The sequence below is a fragment of the Mytilus edulis genome, chromosome 5, assembly GCF_963676685.1.
Source record: "Mytilus edulis chromosome 5, xbMytEdul2.2, whole genome shotgun sequence".
In the NCBI taxonomy this organism is placed as follows: Eukaryota; Metazoa; Mollusca; class Bivalvia; order Mytilida; family Mytilidae; genus Mytilus; species Mytilus edulis.
Window position 1 is genome coordinate 86,038,109 of NC_092348.1, and position 23,889 is coordinate 86,061,997.

The window sequence follows — 23,889 nt, forward strand, 5'->3', positions numbered from 1 at the left end:
CTAACAGATAACTTTTTTTCAATCCGTTTATGTCCATTAGACGTCTGTTCTTATCCGTTAGACGTCCGTCCATATCCGTTGCATGTCCGTTTAGCATATGTTTTATCCGTCGACGTCCGTTTTGTCCGGTGGAAAATTTTGACCATGTTCAAAACTTTGAACTGACGTCCAACGGATGGAAAGTCCGGTAGGCTTCTGTTTCGTACGGTATTCGTTTGTTTTGTATCCGTTAGGTGTCTGTTATACATCCGTTGGAGGTCTGGCAGATAAATTCACCAACGGACTTCTAACAGATAAAACGGATTATGAACGGATCTGAAATGGACAAATGCCAATAAAAAATTTCGCCAATTAAATTTTTTAAGGTTCATGAATTCTTGTTATTCATAATCGATTTTAGAGTAAGGGCAAGTCTTCACAATCAAGCAGCTCTTATTCAGGCCAGAAACTGACCTTTGGCGTCATTTTGAAGAAGAAACCAAAACCAGTTACACAGAAACATTTTGAATATTTTTGCGATTTACATGTATTATAATTGTTGCCTTTAATTTTTCCGTACATTGTATTATATCTAGTTCATCCGTTTTATCTGGTGCGCTTCCGTCATGTGTCCGTTTTATGCGGTACTCGTCCATTGAATGTACGTTCGACATCCGTTCTGTCCGGTACGTTTCCATTTCTCGTACGTTGCATATCGGTTGTGTGTCCATTATGCATTCGTTACGCGTTCGTATTATTCGTTCAGTACATCAACGGACTTCCAATGGATAACAATTTTGTCAACAGACAACTTTTATTTTCATCCATTAGGCGTCCGTTTGTGCTATCCAGTAAGGTGTGACCGAGGCTTTAAAGAAAGAAAAAGCAGAAAATATTTTATACAGAAACTCAAAATTACTTTTGACATTTAATGTCAAAATCCAATACAATGTGACAGCTGGCATGGGAACAGTATATCTAACAATATATATGGTCCTGGTCATGACCTTTTTTTGTTTTGATTTTAAAACATTGAAAACACATAATTAAACATATTGAACATGGGTGCCGAAATGACTACATTAGGTGCCAATTTGACTAGGTGCCTCTATTGGAAACTGGCTGTGTTAACTCCACATGTTCTGTGTTGTTTGGTATTAAAATAGCTGCCCAAGCCCCACACGGACCTGGGTTTCCTTTGCAGGAGCCATCAGTGAAAGCTATTGTTGTATTTTTTTTTAGTTGATGTATTTTTTTACTTTTGATTTTGGGATCAGGACCCCTCCTACCCCCTCTCATCTGACCTTGCAAGAAAATTTGGAATTGATTTATCTATTTTTCAAAATAGACCCCTTTTTCTTGACTCATTTAGTTAACATACATATTTGTGGCGAGTAAAACTAGAATTTTTGTTTGGTACCCCCCTTTCAGTGATACGAAAGAAAAATATAATTACAACTTACAAGCACAGGATAAGCACTAAACTCTATATACAATATAATAACAGTTGTACATGTTCCTAATGTGTGATTACAACATATGTACATGTAATGTTTATGCATGAGTATTTATATATTATAATATTTGTTTTGCTTCATAGACTTATACCTCTAGATCTAATATTAGTTACATGTATGTCAAATGAAAACAAAATAACTGCAAATCTCATGTTTTAATATTGAATACTATGGAACATAGACTTTAAAAGTATGAAATTACTGTATCATTTACTGTCAATTTCAATTGTAAGTGATTACAACATTTGTACAATGTTCATGTAATGTTTATGCATGAGTTTAATCATAAATATTTTTTTTGCTTTACAGACTTATACCTCAAAAATTGTCATCATGATGCCCAGAATGAGAATGCCGGTTCGTCATATGGGACCACGTGGCATGCGTCCGAGAGGTCCACGTCCCGTCCCCCCACCAGGAATCAGACAAATGAGAGCTCCAGGACAACCACCAATGCGTCCACGTTTAGCCCCACCACCCCAGCCGGTACCAGCTCCATCTATAACAGGAAATGCCACAAATGATCCATCAACAGCTAACAAAAGGGTATTTGTTGGAAACCTTAACACAATAGCAATCAGCAAAGAAGAGGTGGAGAGAATATTTAGCATGTATGGCATTATAACTGGCATATCTATGCATAAAGGTTATGCCTTTGTGCAGTTTGCTTATGAACATGAAGCTCGAGTAGCATGTGGAAGTGAAGATAATAAGACATATGCAGGACAAAAATTAGGTATGTTGAATGAAGACAAAATAACTGCAAATCTCATGTTTTAATATTGAATACAATGGAACTTAGACTTTAAGTAAGAGCTTACTGAACCAACTGCTGTCAGTGCAGAATGCAGTAATTGCTTCAGATGGTTTATTTTTTGAATCATTGTAAAGACTTTGATTGATCAATAACCTTTATAAATAAATGGCAAAAATGCATACATTTATTTCTGAAATACTATTTCAGATAGAACATTAGTACATATGACATATATCATATATCATATTATCAGATAATAAATACCTAATTTTACATGTAAAACTTCATGTATGATCAGACTGCCATAAGTACAAGAAATGCAGTGTTTCTGAAATTCTTGACTAATCTACCTATCTTTTGTAAGAGAATGCTAAGTTAGGAGGTCAGTCATGATTAATCCTAAAAAGGAGAACAAGACCCGGAGGACAGTGTTGTCCCAGGAAATTTTTAATTGAAAAACAGCATAGAGGTAATTCTCATTTAGGGTTGGCAAAGTATTACCCACCCAGGAATTCCCGGGTTTTTCCGGGCTGGGCAATACTCCCAGAAATGGGTAATAGTGGGCATTACTGGGCAATATGATTTTTTAAGCTTATTTTAACACAAAATAGTAAAGACTTGTTATAGTTTCATAGTATAACAGCTAAATATATACTTTTTATACAGATAACCATTGACAGTCATTTCTATTATATTCAATTTCATTCTCTAGAACTCTATTAATTTTATATGTAGGCAGAATACAAGATTTGCTCATTTAAAGATACCTTTTAATTACCAAGTATTCTATTGTTTCAATAATCCAAACTTTGAAAAATGCATTTTATTGCAGTTTTTAAGTGAATTGTTAATTTTAATTGTTATACATTCATATTGCTAAATAAACACCCTACAGGGTCATGCCATTAACACTTATAAAATTGAAAGGACTGATTATTGTTACATAAACAAATCTGTGTTCTAATCTGAATAATTACTTATTAATTAGTGACAGTACATATACATTATTTAAATGTGATGTTTCTTTAATACATGTAATTGTTAATTTTTTATAGGAGCTATATTCATTTGAAAAAAATTGATTTATTTGCTTTCTATTTACAGTTTGCCAATCTAGACAAATGCTAAACAAACAAAATAGGGTATAAATATCTTATTAAATGTATTACATTTCTATTTATCACTGAATCCTCTTTAAAATTCAGACAAATATTTTATATTACCCAGTATTGCCCAGTATTACCCACTAAAACCCAGTAAAACCCGGGTTTTCCCAGTATTTCCCACTGGGCTGGGCAATACTCATAAAACCCGGGTTTTTGCCAACCCTGTTCTCATTAGTATCTAGTCACAATATCTTTTAGCATCGGGGTTATCCTAATTTTATTATTTAATCATTAATATCTTGATTTGATTAAGAAAGAAAGGATGCAAGGGAAATTGGTGGCCATGTATTTTATATGTGCAGTATGCATTATTAGTACAATGTAGTAAGTTGTTGATGAATAATAGATACACATAATTAAAAATATTTCTTATTTTATAGATTGCAATATTGCTTCAGAACCAAAGAATAAATCTACAGTAAATCTAGGTGTAAAAAGGTACTTATCTTTTATGTCTTTAATAAGTCAAGTAAAGGTTGAATATTCACTTTAATACCAATTTAAAGCATCAAAAATGATAAAAGTACATTGCAACTTTCATGCTTTGGAAAAATCCATGTTCAGATGTCAGACACAATGTTCAGTTTTAAAAATGTCAACCCTTGAAATGTCATTGTTAAACAAAACAGCACAATTTATCACATTCTTTTGAAACAAATTGTAAATATACATTTAATTTTACAGACCTGCTGTAGCCTTACAGACAGTGAAAATGGGAGGCCCTGGATTATCTGTAGGACCTCCAGCTATGAAGAAAATAAGACAAGATTCCATACCCACAATTAAACGTACCTTGGTAGACCTCACAGGAAACGCAGCTAGTATAGAGACAAAAAAGACTATCACACCAATCACAGCTAACACAGCATTAAGGAAAGGTAAGGAGATTGAAAATGAACATATCAACCTCGGCTATTAAACATATCAGTGAAAAAAGTAAAAAAAAACCAACCACAGTTATTAAACTCAACAAAAGATAGGCTCAAGTGACAAAAAATGCACAAAACATGGTAATCTTAGCGATAAGAAAAGTTAAAAGAGGCAAGACACACTTTCTTAACAGTATGTGATTACACATGTCTCTGTTTTTGTTTTATGTAGACTGGATTTTGATTAACACATGATATGATATATATACATGTAGGTTAGAAAGTTGATAAATAGTAAGTGATTACTCATTATGTCTGTGTTTGATGTAGACTGGAGAGTTGATGCAATTGAAAATTAAAAATGTATTAATTCTTAGGCTTATAGAACAATTAAATAATAGAACAATTAGATAATGGTTGTTTGAAAACCCAACTTTTAAAGCTGTACAATATGTTTTAGTTGCCACTAAAGATGTACTGATTTGTGGAAATTGCAAGACAAGTTTCATGAGTTTACACAGTTTGGCACAGCACAAGAAAGTTCCCTGTAAATTAAGGTTTGCCTGTAAATGCCAGAACGCTCCTGTTCCAGATCCTGGTAAGTTAAATGAACTTGTATAGTGCTTAAATTGCATATTTTTTTTAAGAGTTCAATACTGTATTGCCATTGAGAAATTTAATGAATCATTACACCTTATATAAAAATGCCAGATTTTGATTGGCTGTGTGAGTCAGTGTATTTTTCACATATTTTCTAATCTTTTTCCTCATTTCATACAAATTTGCCTGTTTTTCACCACTGCCTGTGAATATGCCTCAAATTCCACTCTCTATCATGGTATTTGCCATTTTGGATATTCCTTTTTTTATTGTCGAGGGTTCAACTTTTGTTCAAAAACCGAGACATACTGATCATACATTCCGTTGTCAGCGTCAGTGGCGTCCACAAATATTCACTATGGTTAAAGTTTTTGAAATTTAAATAACTTTCTTAAACTATCCTGAATTTTTACCAAACTTGGACAGACGCTTACTTATGATCTTAAGGTAGTATCAAGGTAGTATCCAGAAGTAAATTTTGTGAAAAAAACCCTGTTTAGCTGTATTTTACTTATAAATGCACTTAGTTTTTCTGACAGGAAACATTATAAGGACATTAAAGATGTAAATAAAATAAAAAACGATATAAAGTTAAAAATGAAAAAATGAAAAAAACTAAATTTAAAAACATTGATGATAAAAATAAATTATATCTATATAAAAAAACTTTAAAAAGATTGCAAACTCGAATCTTATTTAAATATATCTAATTTTCAGATAAGGAGAATAATCACTAAATTTAAAATAAGTGATTACTCCCTCTTGATTGAAAAGGGGAGATATTTTAAAATCCCAAGAGAGGAAGAACTTCGTCATAAATGTAAAATACTAGAGGATGAGAAACATTTTTTACTCTATTGTGATTATAATAAAACTCTAATATATGTTGGTCACAAACTGTAAAGTTTATATGACAATAAAATATTTGATTTGATTATATTCCATTATTCACTCTGTGGTTAAAGTTTTTAAAATTCTAATAACATGCTTAAAGTATCCTGAATTTGTACCAAACTTGAACAAAAGCCTGTCTTTGATAAAAGCTAGTATCTAGATGGAAATTTTGTTAAAATTTTGTTCCTGTTTTTCCGTATTTTACTAGTTAATGTTTTTAAAACATTTATTAGATTCATAAACTATCCTAGATTTTTACTATTAAAACTTAGACATAAGCTTCATACAATCAAAAGATAGTATCGAGAGGAATATTTTAATTATTTGTTTTCCTCATTTTTGTTAAGCCTGTAATGAACAGCAAAAGTAGGCAAGACATTGGGTTCCGCGGAACCCTTACACATTTTTCATCTTTGCGAAGTTCTTCCTGTCAAAATTATTCAAATCTTTCTCACTTTATCCGGAAGATTAAGACAACATCGTTAAGCAATATTGATTGAGTTAAAAACCGAAAACTGTAAACAAAAATGTCAGACAACACGAAAACACAGCACCAATCTTGTGATATACATATTTAATATTTAAAAGACATCGATACAAATGAATGGTTTAATGATTGAATAACAATGATGTTTACACAAAGATGTCATGACGTTATAAAAAGACAGCACTGACACGTATAAGTACTATCTGCGGTACTACAAATCGCTTCACCTGGACAGAAGTTTCAAAGAAAATCTGTTCGTTGTAATTAAACAGATATATCATGTTATGGAGGGGTATTTGAAAAAAATAGCTGTCTTGGGACAAATATCCCTCGCCTTGCAGCCCCCTTGACTGGTATTTTTCGCAAATACCCGTCAATAACATGATATATCTGTTTTTCAGTATACTTAAATTTTGGCAATTTTATTTATCTGCACATTTCACTGCTTTGAAGTATTTGCTGTAGATGTGCATGTGAATGCACAAATATCAAGAATAAGTGGGTTTATATGCAGATGACTTTATATGATCTGAAACTTTCATCTGTCATATTTCCTTTGACCTTGACCTCATTTTCATTACATAATTTTGTCATGAAATCTGTAAAGGTTTTTATCACTTGATCTGTTCAGTCATAATTAGTGATAAGTCTTCTTCATAAAGGTATGTCGATAAATTGCAATTTAAACATGTCTGTTACATGTATATAAAATAGAAAGAAGTTTAAATGACACAAAAATCCCTTCACTTGAAATAAACATGGCAGAATCAAAGGTAAAGGAATAGTTTTATTGCTTATCCTTTATCTCAAAATCTTAGTGAGGCCTTGATATGAACATGCTTCCAATTCTCACATCTCACCACACTTTCAGGATGACTTCTAGCACAGGTTTGAATCGAATTCTTTGTAAGATGTAGATCACAGCATATATTTTTGTGTGTTAAAAGGACAGACATATGGGGATGATTGGGTATTATATAAAAGTATATTTGGCTTAAAAGTGTATTATATTTGATGATTTATTGTTCAGAATCAACAGATCCAACGACTCTTCAATGTGGTACATGTAATGCAGAATTTTCAAGTTCATGGGCTCTAGTACAGCATTGTCAAGAAGAGCATAAAATGTCAATATTTAAGACGGTTTGTATACTTACTTCATATTTAATTATCATCTTATCCAATTCCACCCTTAAATTATAAGCACTGTAGTCTGTACTGTGATTGCATACATGTAGTATATATTCTAAAATATAAATTTCCCTATTTCTTATTCATGACAAGATTACATGAATAATGGAAGAAAACATTTTCCATGTTATTAATTATAATCTAACTACCATGCCCAAGTATACAAGTGTAATGTCACAAAGTATTTGTGCTATAAAGTGAAAAACAACACGTTTAATTATTTCATGCGTCCGGAGCGCTTTTCTGGATTTACCTTCATCAGGAACGCTAAAAACCAAACATTTGAAATCCAAGGATGTATAAGTACCGAAACCCTTGAAGAGCTCTTTGACCGAAATACCTAAAATAAATAGCTAAATTCATCTAAAGTCAAGTTTTCCTGAGGGAGTTGAAACCTTAGTTGCTTAATAATTTTGAAATTTATAAACGGACTATTTTAGAAAAGGTTTGTTAAATCATGTCAGCACCGAAGTACTGACTACTGAGCTGATGATACCCTCAGGGACTATATAATATCATGTCAGTGTCGAAGTAGTGACTACTGAGCTGATGATACCCTCGGGGACTATATAATATCATGTCAGTGCCGAAGTAGTGACTACTGAGCTGATTATACCCTCGGGGACTATATAATATCATGTCAGTACTGAAGTAGTGACTACTGAGCTGATTATACCCTCGGGGACTATATAATATCATGTCAGTACCGAAGTACTGACTACTGAGCTGATGATACCCTCGGGGACTAGATAAGTTACCCACATTGTCACATGATTATTATTTACAACAGTTCATGTTTGGAAAAAAACCAAATGATTGTTCATTGATTAATAAGACTACAAGTTTTATGCTGACTTGATCACATGCTTCAGATGTGTATTAAAAAAAACTATGATATCTGCCCTTTATAATACAATTGGGAGATACATGATGAATGAGAAATTGAAACCATCCAGAAAAATATAGGATCATACAATTGAAGCTGACAAAAGGTCTCATACTATAACATGAATTTATCTAAATGTAAACATACAGAATTGATCCCCTGAGCTACCAAAACTTACAATTTGAATAGAAACTTAATAGTGTTTGTAATAACGTAATAATAAACAAGCTATTAAAGAACCTTAAGCATTATAAGCAACATAAAGCAACAGGACCGGATACCACACCTGCACTTATACTAAAAGAAGCAGCAAATGAGATGGCTCCCATCTTTATCAAACCAGGCCTACATTGACAACATGGAAATGCCAAATGACTTGAAAGAGGTGATTATAGTCCCACCTTTTGAAAAAGGAGAAAAACATATATCAGCAAAATATCTGCCAGTTTCACTTACTTCTATTTCATGCAAAATTCGTTGACACAAAACTTCCACAGCTCACATTTTTGGAACACATAAAATCTGAACAGACAATCAGCATGGATTAACAGCTTGTAGATCTTGTGACACACAACTTGTAAATCAAAGGAAATGCCAGACAACTGAAATCAGGGAAAGATCAAGTGGACGTAATCTTAGTTGATTTTGCAAAGGCTTTTGACAACTTCCCATGCTGCAGATTGTGAACTTTCCATTTCTAAGTAGCAACATTCCAGCAGTACCTGCATACGGGGTATATATCTCCCAATTGATACGATATTCCCGTGCTTGCATTTCCTATCATGATTTTCTTGATAGAGGTTTGCTGCTCACAAGGAAGCTATTAAACCAAGAGTTCCAAATAGTGAAGTTGAAATCATCCCTTCGTAAATTTTACGGACGCCATCACGAGTTGGTTGACCGTTATGGAATAACCGTTTCACAAATGATATCGGATATGTTCCTTACGTAGTAACTACAATCCCCTTCCCTTTCATGAATATGACCTACCGAATTAGACTATTTACCGGATTTGTAATCACATAAGCAACACGACGGGTGCCACATGTGGAGCAGGATCTGCTTACCCTTCCGGAGCACCTGAGATCACCCCTAGTTTTTGGTGGGGTTCGTGTTGTTTATTCTTTAGTTTTCTATGTTGTGTCGTGTGTACTATTGTTTTTCTGTTTGTCTTTTTCATTTTTAGCCATGGAGTTGTCAGTTTGTTTTAGATTTATGAGTTTGACTGTCCCTTTGGTATCTTTCGTCCCTCTTTTACTTAATAAACTTAACCACTGTGATATAAGGGACAAAAACCTAAGATGGGTAAAAAAAACGCAACAGTAGTTTACTGTTGTTCAAAAGTCATAAATCGACTGAGAGAAAACAAATCCGGATTACAAACTAAAACCGAGGGAAACTCATCAACTATAAGAGGAAAAAAACGAAACAAAAGAAACACTGAAGTGCTTTCTTAGAAAATCTGTAACAACAAGTGGTAGTTGAGGGGTGAAAGTCCTCACTTGGAGATGTACTTTCAGGAGTAACACAAGTTACTGTGTAAGGCCTCTTACTCTTTTAAGTATTCATTTATGACTTGCCAGAATCAGTTCATCATTCGACTGTCAATTTATTTGATCCTGAATGCCTTCTTTTCCGTCACATCAAGAAATTCCAGCACTAAAACACTGGGAAACCAAATGGCAGATGAAATTCCATTCAGAAAATGCACCGTCATTCGCATTAGCACCAGCATTAAATCAAAAAAAGAAAAAATACTACAGATTAAACAGCCACAATTTTGAAACTATACCAACCAGCAAATATCAGTGAGGAAATACAATAGACACATCATGTTGATGTCACTGTCTAAAAAGCATCCAAATGTATTGGATTCCATAAACTCTGTGAATATTTTGTTGGATAACCTGAAACTCAATTATTATTTTCTTTATGTTTTATAAATGTTCCACCTCATTGTTCTTCTGAATTTTCAAATTCATATGGTACTTTAAATTATAACAAAATGATATGTTTACAAGTGCAAAGAAAAACCTATGATAGTAAACAAAAGGATATATACAAATTATATAAAGTGTTTAATAATGACATTTTTCCAATAATATAAGGGTCAAAATGACTACTGAATATTGCAGTCAAGTATAGGCTTGATTATTCAGAAGTAGAGAGGCATCATGTTTTTTTTTTTATCTGTGTTCACCTTTCAGGTTAGGTGTAAGATGTTTACATAACGTAGGATACACTTGTTCAGTGTTCCAGCTAGGATTTCAAGAGGACAGGGAGTCAATCATAAAAAAGGGCACTTTAGTACGATGTTTGATATTTCAAAAAGGGCATGTGAACATTGTTTAATGGAAACTGCAGGGGTTTTAGCTAAGAGTTTTGATGTTAGATGAAAATCAACCTTCTTTTGGCCTTTAGGGCAACATTATTAAGGGGACCAAGGACATATATTATTAGCTCAGTCTTCCCTAAAAAAAATTGATACATGGTGGGTCTAAGGTTAAATTGCAATGCAGAGTGTAGCGGCGTTATGAAGAATTATTTTAATTTCATTTGTGCATGTCAGGGTATTTATACTACAGGTACAGTGATAGTCTTGAATATTCTTATAAAGGCAATAATATAGGTTTGAAATGCCTAATACATGCATATATATGTAGCTTGTTTCTGATTATGATAGAATTAATAAACCACATTGAGTGTTTTAGAATTAAAATCCATTTTTGTTTTCAGAATTAAAATCCATTTAACCATGACTGGTAAACATATATTTGAATTATACAAAAAAATATATAAAATTTTTCTGATGTAAAGGTTTGTTAATCATTTTAAACTCCAGATCTGATTCCATGTCAGGATTTGGCTTTACTTGAATTTATTTATGGTTTGATCACCTTTACAGCTTTGTATCGGGTTTGGTTATTATGAAATATTGGCCTTTAGTACCACCTTAGAGACATTGATTGTTGAAACATGTCTGGAGCAGTGAAATAATGAGTACTGTCAATGTTATAACTGGGTGACTAACTCTCAAGAATGAACTGTTAGTCCTTGACTGTGTCACCAGTTCAGTTACCTCATCTTGGATATTGGCTTGACAATACAAATTGTTTGATTGAAATTTGCTTTTATGAGAGTTTGGAACTCATTTTAGATTAAGGAGTATATTTTCCTATATAAAGCTGTAACTCCTTGTCCAGATTTGGTGAACATGATAATCTGATGGTTCCATGTACTCATGTTTTTCAATGTGATGTGTTTCTAAGTTGTCCTCTTACAGACATGCAAGAGCATACTTTAATTTTGACTCATTGTTTTTTGTTTCATTATTCATTTTACCATCTTGTTAAACAATTATGAAGAATCAGAATTGGTTATAATTAGCAAATAAGCTATAAAGTTAACAGGAATTTAAAAAATTGTTTTTGGTTTTTAACCTATTGAATACAAATAATAAACGCTTTTTATCTACACCTTCAAATATGTAATTGCTGATTATTTTTAACAACAGGAGGGACAAGGCCAGGGAGATGTTGCAACAGTAGAAGAAGTGGTTGAGGTAATTGAGCTTGAATGATACACAATGGTATATTTGGTGAGATAAATAAATAGGTTACAGTAAAACCTTTCATGAAAGGCATTCAAAGAAAAATCCCTGTAAAAAGCTACTTAAATGAAGAAAAATGAGACAAATATAGTATTTTTTAAACACTTTGCAATATAAGCACTAAGTGTTATGTCATTTTGAAATTTGGAGATAAATATTCATTAATCCATGTATAAAATAGATTGCTGTTTATGATAATTAACATTCCCTAGCTATAAATGGACAGTTCTGAAAATTAAATTTGCACAATTTTATTTTTTTAAATAATTACGGTGTTAATTTATTATTTCATAAGGGGTAAAATGTGTAGCATAAAAATGATGAAACTAGATATTTGTGATTATAAAATGAGCATTCCACGACAGGTTTTACTGTAGTCCAGTGTGTAGAGTACATTACTAATTGACTGACAACCAAGCTAATGGTTATCAAGATTTTAATGCGTTACTATACTGCCACCACCTATCAAGATATAGTCTTCCTGTCTATTAGTCAAACTGAACTTGTACTATTTTTCTAGACCTGCAAATTTTATTTGCTATGATGCCAGATAGTTTTATCTGTTATGTGATATTAAGGCAATAAATAGAGTTAAGTTGTTCAAATGGTAATGCATTGTCAATTTTAGTAGGTTTTTGTCCAATGATGCCAATGTTTGCCAATTTTTTAAAAAGTGTTTTTTTTCTGGTGTCACACATCAACCTTATACTAAAAGATTAGAGGAATATCCACACATTTTTGTTTGTTTGTTTGATGGATTGCTTGATTTTTCAAAGAATTAAACATGTTTAGAGGCAACAAGTACACATACAACAATGTAGATTGTTTGACCTCAGAAAAAAACCCAACATTCCTTTGACACTGAAAGGTGATGTTTCATTTTTTTTTCTGCTAGAAAAACATATTTCAACACATTTTAAGGGAAAGGGAATAGAGGTATCATTATTAATACATTTCATTGCATCATTTGTTGTTTTTTCATGTTGCACTTTTTCAATCATATCATCATTTTTATGCACTACTCTATTATATTTCTACAACTAAGGCTGACCAATTACACTTAAAAGTCTTTTTAAAAAGGTATGGTCACATAAAAAAACACCATGAAAGTTGTCTTGTGTTCTACAGATAAGGAATGAACAGCAACATATAAAAAATTGTTTTAGTAGCATTTTTATTGTAAAGAAATATTGACATAAGTTTTGTTGTTCACATTAAAAAACTGATTTACAATTTTTCATTGATAAAGATCATTTTTGTTGATCTTTTTTAGAAAATTTTCATAGGAATAGATTTGCATAAATCTGAAATAATATTAGAATTTAATGACAATTTTACTTCTTATAAACTTATTTACTCTTTTTAATAATTAGAACTCAGCAGTTGGATGGTTCTTGAAAATATCCATAGATATTGATCAGTGGTCATTATATTTTTATAGATTCCTTTTTTATCTGGAATTTTTAGCAGGACATAGGAGTAAATACTTTTTAAGAAATAGTTTGTGATATTTTTGAAAGATGATAATTGTATATTTTACTGTCTTATTGTTAATTTTTGTTGAACTATTTCTTTTTACAAACAGGAAGTTGTGGTTGTCCAGAGTGAAGGGGATGTGAATGGCCAATAGATGGTGAATGTGTACATATTTTTGGCACATCAGTAATTTTACTAGCTATCAACCCTATGGGACAATTATTGACCTTGGTTTGGGTGTAGAATTTGATGATCATAATTTTGAAATAAAACATTTTTGAAAATGACATACCCTAATATTCATCTGTAAAATAAACTGCACACAGGATATTTTTGAGAATCAATAAAGAAGTGGAGGTATCAGAAGATGAATTAGATAAATTGAAATTTTTGTCATTTATTATTTGATAATTGTTGTACTGCAATCATGATATTTTTGTTGCCATCACCAATATAGAATTGTTATTCTGAGAGAAAAAAAGACACATCTGGGTACTGTTTAATACATTTTAGTTGTCTTTAATAAATGTTTTGTCATGATAAATCAAATGCATAATTTTCTCTGTTTTCCGTTGTATTTTAAATAATGATATGAAACATTTATGGAACTATTAAAATTGGTATGCAACTCAAATCCTTTCTTGCTAATCTGATTATAGTCATGTAAATAAATGACTTGAGGGATATGAAAATTTGGCAGCTGGTTATATTAGTTATGTAAAGAATTTAAAATTTAGTTATACATGCAGGTATACACTAAAATCAAAATGAGTTCTCATGGATCAATTATTATTTTAACTCATATTAATTATTCATAAAATAAGTAGTATTTGTCAGACATCAACAATGATAAGGAGGAAATCTGGCCACATGCTTTGTAAAATGTTAGAACTATTAAATATTGACAATGTAGATAATGTGATTGGTCTAAAATTGACTGCATATAGTTAATATGTATGTTGATATTCATGTCAGTTGTAAAATGAATTTTGTCATATTTGATGTCCAATAAATATTTTAGTCTATATTTTTGTTCAGTTATTACACTGGATGAGTCTTTATATCATTTAGTGGTTGTTTTTATCAATTTTTCGTCTATAAAGGAAACAATAAATAGTACAGCTGAATTTCAACTTATTTACTTTTTTTTCATGGTTTTACTTAATACATATTGTTAGACATGCAGTCTATTGTTTTATGCCATAACAAAGGTTTTCGTGATGAAATAGATATTTCTTTGTTACCCAAAACAAATAATAATTTTACTGTTTATTTAAGATTTCTTCTTTTTAACAAATTCCATGGATATTTCAAGAATTTCAAAGTTGCAATCATGTACCATAACCTTTTTCTACCTACTCTAATGATATGCATGTTTAAAGGCAAACAAGAAGGAGTAAAACAATCAAAGTGAAAAACAGTCGCAGAGTGCAATTGTGCATTATTCAAATATAAGTTTTATATATTTTTTAATGATATATTGGTACTTATATAGGTTCCAACACATAGAGAGCAAACTGTTAAATTTGTTAAAGTTTGAATTGTTTTACAATGTCTCACAGAATTCTAATATTACACATTTGGATGATATTATTTTGTAATGCCCAAGTTGTGCTCTATTGAATTACTCATCTCAATTTTTTTTAAGTATTTGAAGGGATATGCCCTCCAACAATTATCAAAATGTGTGGATGTTACCAAATTAATGTTATTGGTTATGCTGTATAGCAATAATCAATCCTATGTGTATTGGCGATTCTATTGAGTTGTTATTTTGGTGGACTGTTTTTAAAGTTTGAGCAGCTTTGTCTATAAGGAATGAATTGAATTTCATTAAAATTTAATTAAACTTTATTGGTTAAAGGGTTTATTGAGTTTCGAACTTCCTGTATTATTTTTTCAAAACAAGTTGTTTTCAAATTTGTTGTTTTTTCATCACTAGGATTAAAACCTGTACTAAATATTTAATTTAACACCAATAATGAAAGCTGGAGTGGTTACATGTTTCAATGGAAGCCATCATGAAGTCAGATGTTTCTGAACATATCTTAGCAGTAATCTACTGGGAAGGCGTTTATGATAACATTGAATTGTGGTTAATTAAACAAGCCTTTTCTCATAAAGGTTCCAGTAGAAATGTCTTTTAAAAAAATAAATATATGTACATTTTTTTCCAAGGAAATTACAGCTAGGTAAAATACATTAAAGATTCCACAGAAGTATTTCATCACATATCACATATCATACTTATTTTGGTGAATCATGTGTGAGTAAAAGTTGTTCTTGTATTGGTCCTCATATCAACTTTTATAGAGTGTAAAATACTTTAATGTTACAGTTGTTTTGATCATTTACTTTATAGAAAGTGTTCTCTTATATTGCAATTATCATATATACATGTTTACTTACGATATTAGTATTTCCCAATTAAATTGATTACCTTGTGCTGAGCAAATAAACTAACAAAATAAAAAAATGCATACTTTTTATACCTCAGAAAAAAATCAATATACTATATGGGTCATTATAAAAAAAACATGCAAAACTATGTTATTGGGTCTTTTTAAGTCACAGACATGAAAATATATCAAAATAACACTTGCATATGTTAGATATGAATGTTTTGTGATACACAATATACTGTTTACAGTATGAAATATTATAAAACATCCTTAATGTTTTCTTAAACCCTTGAAGATAGCCAGAATTAACTGTTATTTTTTACTATAAATCCTTTCAGACTTGAAATTGGACTATTATTCATATCATTTGTTATTATGATTTATCACTTTTTATTGCATTTTGATACATACAATTTTTTTTTAATGATTTTGGGAGGTGTATGTTGATTTTATCATAAAAATTTCTACCAAAAGGAAATGTAACATTTTTTTAAGTCAATGGTGTTACCAAAGGACAAAATGGTAGTATACGAGTTATCTTTCGCAAGATTTGGGCATTTACAACAGTCCCTTAGCAATGTTACCTGTAAGCATGTTATGCAAAAGAAAACAAACAATTATGTTGTAGATTTAGTGAAAAAATCGTAAAAGTAAGTAAAGGTTATATCGTAATTGGAAATAGTGTCCATGGTGTACCCTTTATAAAAATCAGTTTTTGAAAACTTTTCCTTAACTTTGAATAATGAAACATATTGATTATAGAAACATGCACCAGTAAAAACCTATAGAATAGGGGGATGGAGCACTTATTTCTTAACTGAATCTTAAAATACACCTTAAATCATTGGTGTTACCGTCAATAGTGAGACCATTTTGATAAAATAACGCCATTGACCAGTTTAGTAACACCACTGAATATATCATGACAATCAGCATTGTTTTGTGTTTCTTTCATGTTTAACAAGCTACACATCATATTATTTATGAAAAGCAATACTTATTTAACAATGTTTTAACAATATCATGTATTACATATACACAGTTTTCACAAACTGATGTATGCTGGTAACACCAAGGACACTATTTAGTAACACTATTGACATTTTTAGTAATGGATGTTATGTTATATAATTTGAGATTTTTAAGCCTAAGAATTATTTTTTCATCTTTTTCTTTTGCTCGGTGATCTTGGCTTTGTGTTCAGTACTTGATAAAGGTAAAATTTGAAATGTGATGTCATTGGTGATACTTTTGTGTCATTGGAGTTACTGAAGGGTTAGTGGTGTTACTTTATAAAAATGCGACATTTTTTATCTTTATTTATAAATGAAAGTGTGTTTAGGTCGTGTACGAAGTAAAATCACAAAAATACTGAACTTAGAGGAAGATCAATTGGGAAAGTCCATAATCACATGGCAAAATCAAAAACCTGGTTCTATAGCGCTAACCCTCTCACTTTAATGACAGTCTCGTCAATTTCCGATATTTTTACATTGATGCGTTAAATAAACAGACACAATAAATATAATAGTCAAAATATGGGTCGTGTACGAAGGATTAGGTATATTATTATCATTTAATCTTAAACAATTCACATATATTCGTTTAAGTGTATTTTTTAGTATTTACAACGGCCGTAATTAGGACAGCCAAGTTTTTTACGGCAATGTATTCTAAAATTTATGTTTAAATAGAATGCACAGCTATATGAATAATGTCAATAAGTCGTAATTTAAACCTAAACAACAAATTGGAACAGTTGTTTGATGTCAAACAATAATATTTAGTACCTAAATGTATGCTTTAAATTGGTTACACCATTGACATGATTCTTTCAAAGGATGACCTAAAATTGTTAAAATTGAAGAAACTCTTCATATTTTCCATTGCATATTTCTGAATATCGTTGCTACCATACTATAGAATAGCGGGACACATTTAAAAGTTTTAAACAATGACATAATTTTTCAAAATCATACCTCGTCGAAATCTGCACTTTTTTTATAATGACCCATATATAAAGTATATCACTTTATGAAACATACAGGTACACATGATAATATCAGCCATAGGAATTTTAAAATAAGATAGATAGTATACAACACATATTTTCTTTATACTAGGCATAAAAGGTGACAATGAACTAGTAAGAAATTTAACAGTGCCATGGATAGTTTGAAGCAATATCATCACAACCTGACCAAAAGTTGTCTTAAATTTTTTATTATTTATTGTTTTAAAAAGATTTCAGGATCAATAAGTTATAATCATGGATGCACCACTACATCAAGTCTCGCACATAGAACAACTTGCATAAATCATGTTTTTTGAGTGTATCTGTTTTGTAAGTGTATATAGAAAGGAAGAGTTTTAAATTGTGATCAACTATATGAAATCATTAACACAAAGTAGTTAAAAACATTCTATAAAAAGCAAAACACTTTATATACCTTTAATTCAAATTTAAAGTACTCTGTTAAGCATAACAACTAGATATATTGTAATAACATTTGTATAGTTTTTCCACAAGTTTCTTAATAATTCCATCAAGGTTTAAGTATAAATGTATTGTCATGTTAAGAATCAGATTACAATTTTGCCAGTTAAACCCTAAACTTAATAGCTCAAAAACAATTATTTTTAAGCCTGGTGTCTATGGTGAGTTTATGTTACAATATGATGCCCAAAAAAGATTTTTTAAGGAAAAAAGCTGCAAAAATATGTCAAACATTGAACAAATACTTTTGTGTGAAAACTCGTAGAAAGTTATTTTATACTACACCAATTGAAACCAATGAACTACTTGCATATGAATGTTCAAGAAATTATCAATAGTGAGTTTAATCTTAGAAATCATCGATTGTTTCCAAAAAATGACCGATACTATCAAAAAAAGATAAGCATGATAAGGAAAAGGATAGTTTAGAAGGCAACCATTTGAGTATGCTATAATCTAACTACAGTTTCTATTTTGTAACTGCCCTAATTAACTTTTTAAACTTCTGCATTTCGAAAATTTTGTTTTGAATATCACTGATAGGAAATCATTTTTTTTTGTGCATGTCATGTTAAGGTTTTTAACATTTTTGAGGTATGAGCCTTAACACAAAAAAGCAAATCCAATGTAGCAAATTTATAAAGGATGATTTTTTCAAAGTTTAATTTTGTATTTGTTAATTTTGTTTTGATTGGAAAAGGACTATCAAATAAAATATCACCTTTGAATATAAAGTTGAATACCTTTAATACCATTTTGTTCTTGGTATGGACAAGATTTTTTTTACCATTTATGGCATAGTTTTCATAATACCATAAACACACCTTATGTGGCTGCAAATCCTACATTTTGGATAATAGATAATAAATTCCTGTTTTTGTCTATTAATATTGAATAAAGTATTCAAATATGACAATACTACTACCTGTTTTCTACTGTTTTTGCTCTATTTAATAACTCCCTGTCTCTGTATTTGCCTGTTAATGGCAAAAGTGCCTGCAATAACATCACCATAACATTATGAAATAGTGCTTCCTTAACAATAATAATAAGGAACTGTTTGATAAAAATACACCATCATACAAAGCATACTCCAAATTTGTATTGGTATTTTTTTCTGATTTATACTTTAATTTGCAGGTGGAGATATTTTCTTTTATTATATTACTATTGCTTTGGAAGACATAGTATTCATATCTTTATACATCTATAATACTTTTATTGCTTGTGTAAGTTAGAATAGATAGGCTAAAACTGATTTTTTGTCAAATGTACTTTCAAAGTCTTCCAAAGGGATACATTATATATTATTATGCATGTTTTAATACAAAGTTTCTTATTAAGCTGATTGTAAACTAAAGAGTGTAAAGAGCTGTCCCTGCAAACAAAATAGTTTTTACTCTCAACACATTTACATGACTTTTGAAATCTTATTTTCCCCTTTGTTCTTTTTTATAATCTCCATTTCTAACTGCTTCCAAAATGGCCCAGATTCTAAGACTACATATTCAACCATCTGAAAAAATAAGGTGAAAAAAAGAAATATTTTATTGCTTGTTTTACTAATTTGTCCACAAAACTTATTACTGGACAACACACGTTAGAAGTAGACTCTATTTCAAATTCATCTTACTCTTATACTTCTATACTTGCACAAAGTTCAGATAGTAATTTAATCAAAATGTGCAGCATAGGAATGGAGCAAAGGCAAAATTCTATAAAACTGAAAAGTATTTTATGGTGAAAGATGATATGAAAACGAAATGACTATGTATAGGTTTTGAAACTAAGAGAACATATCCTTCATCAAGAACGTTCATAACCAATAGTTGCATGCTAAAGATGCTCATTTACATGCTTTTTGGTGTGTATGATACTAGAAGATGCAATACCAAATGGGAAATTAACTAATGGACTAAATTTGAAATTGGGACAATCATGGAACATTTGTTTCAGTAGAATCTTCACATATATATTGACAGAACATGTCTAGAATGAAGATGTTTTTTTTTATGTAACAAATGAATGACATCGATAAATGTTGATTTAGAGTATTTACATTTTTGTTACATTGGTTTTAAACATATTTAAAAAAAAAACCTTAAAAAACAGTTACAGAGGAGTAAATTTTATTCGTTCCTTACAGTTATAAGATGCAACATAAACAAGACCGTTAGTTTTCTCGTTTGTATTGTTTTACATTGTCATTTCTGGGCCTTTTATAGCTGACTATGCAGTATGGGCTTTACTCATGGCTGAAGGCAGAACGGTGACCTATAGTAATAGTTGTTAATTTCTATGGCACGTTGGTCTCTTGTGGAGAGTTATCTCATTGGCAACCATACCACATCTTTTTTGTATAGCCATGCTTCTCAAATTATCCCCCTTGAATCAACCACATTTATAATGAGTGTTACATCAGCACAATAGAGGCATTGAATAATTCATGTATTATGCTCAATTTATGTAGATATGTGCACATCTGATGTTTTTTCTTCATTCTTCAAGACTTTCTTTCATGTTTCTTTTAAAAAATGTAAATGTTTCTAAAAACGGTCTTACGTCAGGCATTTTAAAATGAGTGTAGCAACTGTCCTTGTGCTTGTTAAGTTCTACTAATGTGAAAATTGGCTTGGCCTTCGATATGTATACTACTTTAAACACTAAGTTTTCCCTAACTTAAGATGAGAATACAAGTGAGAGATTGAACTAGCTATAAAACCAGGTTCAATCCACCATTTTCTACATCAGAAAATGCCTGTACCTATTCACCATTATGAAAGTTGTTATCCATTCGTTTGATGAGTTTGAGCTTTTGATTTTGAGATTTGTTTAGGGACTTTCTGTTTACAATTGTACTCGGTATTTTTGTTATTTTACTTTTTTTGCAGTGTTTAGCATGACTTCAATTGGTTTCATTGTAAATTATTCTGTATTTTGTTTATGCGACGAGAATCTGTATTTAAACACATTTATACAGGATATTCTTCCTGCTGAAATAATTTTGGTGAACAGGTTTCAAAATGCGACATGTTAACTGAAATGTATTTTGAAATTTGATTCTTTTAATGAGTAAGAGAATCGTTAACATTGTCCACATGATTTTTTCCATGTCTTTAATACATAGTTATAGTATTATCTTGGGAACTTCAAATTACAAGTCAAGGTTTTATTTATCATTCCTCATGTGACAGAATAAATCCATCATATACTTTGTATATATATGAAAACATAAGATATTGAACAACATGCAAGTGATTACGATGTCAAGATCAAACATTTATATCTATGAAAACATAAGATATTAAACAGCATGCACGTGTTTACGATGTCAAGCTCAAACATTTAAGTTGTAAATACATTTAACATAGAAAAATCTGCCACCAACAAATATTTGCTTAAGGACAACCGACCGTTCGAGGGCTGTATAGCCAGTCAAGTTCGTTTAAAGCTCCCATCATCATAAGGACAAACTCTTTTTTCATTTGTATAATTCGGCCTTTAATCTTAATATATCTGCATTCCCAGAGAAATGCATTTTACTATTTGATCTGGCATTTATTTGTTGTTTACAAATATCAAAATGATATGATCAGCATTTTGTTTTTTCATTCATTCATCTATAAATTCGGGTTTAAAAAAGGGAATGACTATTTCGCTTTTATTCTTTTTTGTTGTGTCTGAATAAAAATTATCAAACTAAATTCTTAAACGGAATATTTCAGAATTTTTGATAAGCATAACGTTCCTTTTCTTTGATTAATTGTGCATCGAACGAATGTCTCATTTGCTATGTGTCTCATTTTATTTATTATTAAATATCCTTAACATCAAAATGTTGATAATTGATAAGTCCTACATATTGCTATATTCAAACACAGACATATATTCAAACACAGACATATAATACAATGTCGCTGATTCAAACAAGGCTTTTTTTAATAGTTGTACACTTGTCCTCTTTAGGCCCTTTATAGCTTGCTGTTCGACGTGATCCAAGGTTCCTTTCCGAAGGCTGCACTTTGACCTATAATGGTTTACTAATGAGTTTTGACTTGGAAGACGAGTTGTCATATTGGCACTCATACCGCATCTTTCTCCTATATATTTGATAAATTTGCATATGTTATGTTATTGAAATAAACACAGCAAGATGCCCTGACTAAAAACGGCTATTCTAGGTCACTGTTTTTGAAAGTTTTGTGGTATAAATATTGAGTAACGCCATATAGATAATACAACTTCCAACATGTATCATCAATTCGCTTTCTTTTAGGAGTAGATTTTTAATCCTAGTAATTCGGTTGCAAAGTTATTTAAATTTTCCATTACTTGCATTCGCATTCGACCATTACTGCTCTCTATAATTGAAGATTAATTTAATTCTATAGATTTACAATTCTTACATATTGTAAAAAACACTGTTTTCATCACTTATGTGTATTCCTCTCGCGAATCTTTATTTTCTTCTTCAGTAAACAATTGTACACGGAAACATTTTTACATAAACATGTCAACAAAACGTGCGTGTGGAGTATACATTTTTATTTTATCCTGGTACCTATGATGAGTTTATTCATTCTAACTCCATGAATAGCCTGTTGGCATTTAGATGTATCCCAGTCTATGAAGGTGAAGTAAGCCTGTCAGCGCAATACATCATAAAGCTTATCTTTCTTTTGCATACAATTTATAATTTATAGACAAACTATATAGTAGTGAATATTAGCAGTATTTTAATATTTGCCAATTATTCACAAGGTCTATCATACGATGTGTATGCATCATTTTTTGATATGTCCGCCAAATTCTTCGTTACTTTTTTTAGCTGGAATGTTTCAATTCAACAAAACAGAATATTCATACACACACTAATGATTTGCGCAATGCAATAAAAACTTGGATTTAATGAATGACGTATTGGAGGATTTTTTTATTTCTAATTGTGATAATAAGGTTCCTTTAACATGGTGCCTCTTCAGCCACTAAACTCAGGAAGCTGTTTTTTTTTTGTCTCAAATGCTTTTTACAGATACTCATGGTGTGCGTATATTATAAGGATTAGTATTTTCTTGAATTCTGGAAAAAAAATGTCTGGAAGATTTATTTTAGTTAAATTATACCACGTGCACTATTTTTTAGCTGAACTGTTTCTATTTCAACAGTTTTTTTTTAGATGAACCTTTTTGCATTTTGTAGAATGCATGACCTTATATAATATATTTGTGATTGTTGAATTATATTTTTTATGTGGGCATTTGTCAGGATGATTTTATATATCAATTGTAAACAATTTTCCTGGTCGATGCGACTGCCCGAGGGTATCACCAGCACAGTAGTCAGCACTTCTGTGTTGACATAAATTGTCATTGATATGGTCATTATTGAATTAACCGTTCACAAAACTTTAAATTTTTGAAATGCTAAGGCTTTTCTGGATCAGGAATATGTTACCTTAGCTGTATTTGGCAAAACCTTTAGGAATGTTTGGTCCTCACTGCTCTTTCAAATCGTACTTCATTAGGATTTTGTAAAATGTTTTTTTGAACTTTTTTTTA

At 30.8% G+C, this 23,889-nt stretch overlaps 2 protein-coding genes across 7 annotated transcripts in view; one reads left to right on the forward strand and one right to left on the reverse strand.

The window, feature by feature from the left end:
• Positions 1-23,889, reverse strand: part of LOC139525537 (uncharacterized) — a 228,890-nt gene that overhangs the window by 184,125 nt on the left and 20,876 nt on the right. The gene's annotated exons all lie outside the window — the stretch shown is intronic.
• Positions 1-23,889, forward strand: part of LOC139525539 (uncharacterized) — a 34,613-nt gene that overhangs the window by 1,997 nt on the left and 8,727 nt on the right. For 2 of the 6 annotated variants that reach the window (XR_011664922.1, XM_071320944.1), the window contains exons 2-7: positions 1,806-2,232; positions 3,800-3,857; positions 4,104-4,297; positions 4,749-4,886; positions 7,300-7,412; positions 11,861-11,908. Coding sequence is in view for 5 of the 6 variants with exons in the window: in XM_071320944.1 (XP_071177045.1) it covers positions 1,830-2,232; positions 3,800-3,857; positions 4,104-4,297; positions 4,749-4,886; positions 7,300-7,412; positions 11,861-11,908 (954 nt within the window). In the remaining variant the exon portion in view is untranslated. Of the gene's footprint in view, positions 1-1,805; positions 2,233-3,799; positions 3,858-4,103; positions 4,298-4,748; positions 4,887-7,299; positions 7,413-11,860; positions 11,945-13,541; positions 14,458-23,889 lie in introns of those variants that run through there. The other 4 variants (XM_071320945.1, XM_071320947.1, XM_071320946.1 and 1 more) reach the window with 4 other exon arrangements.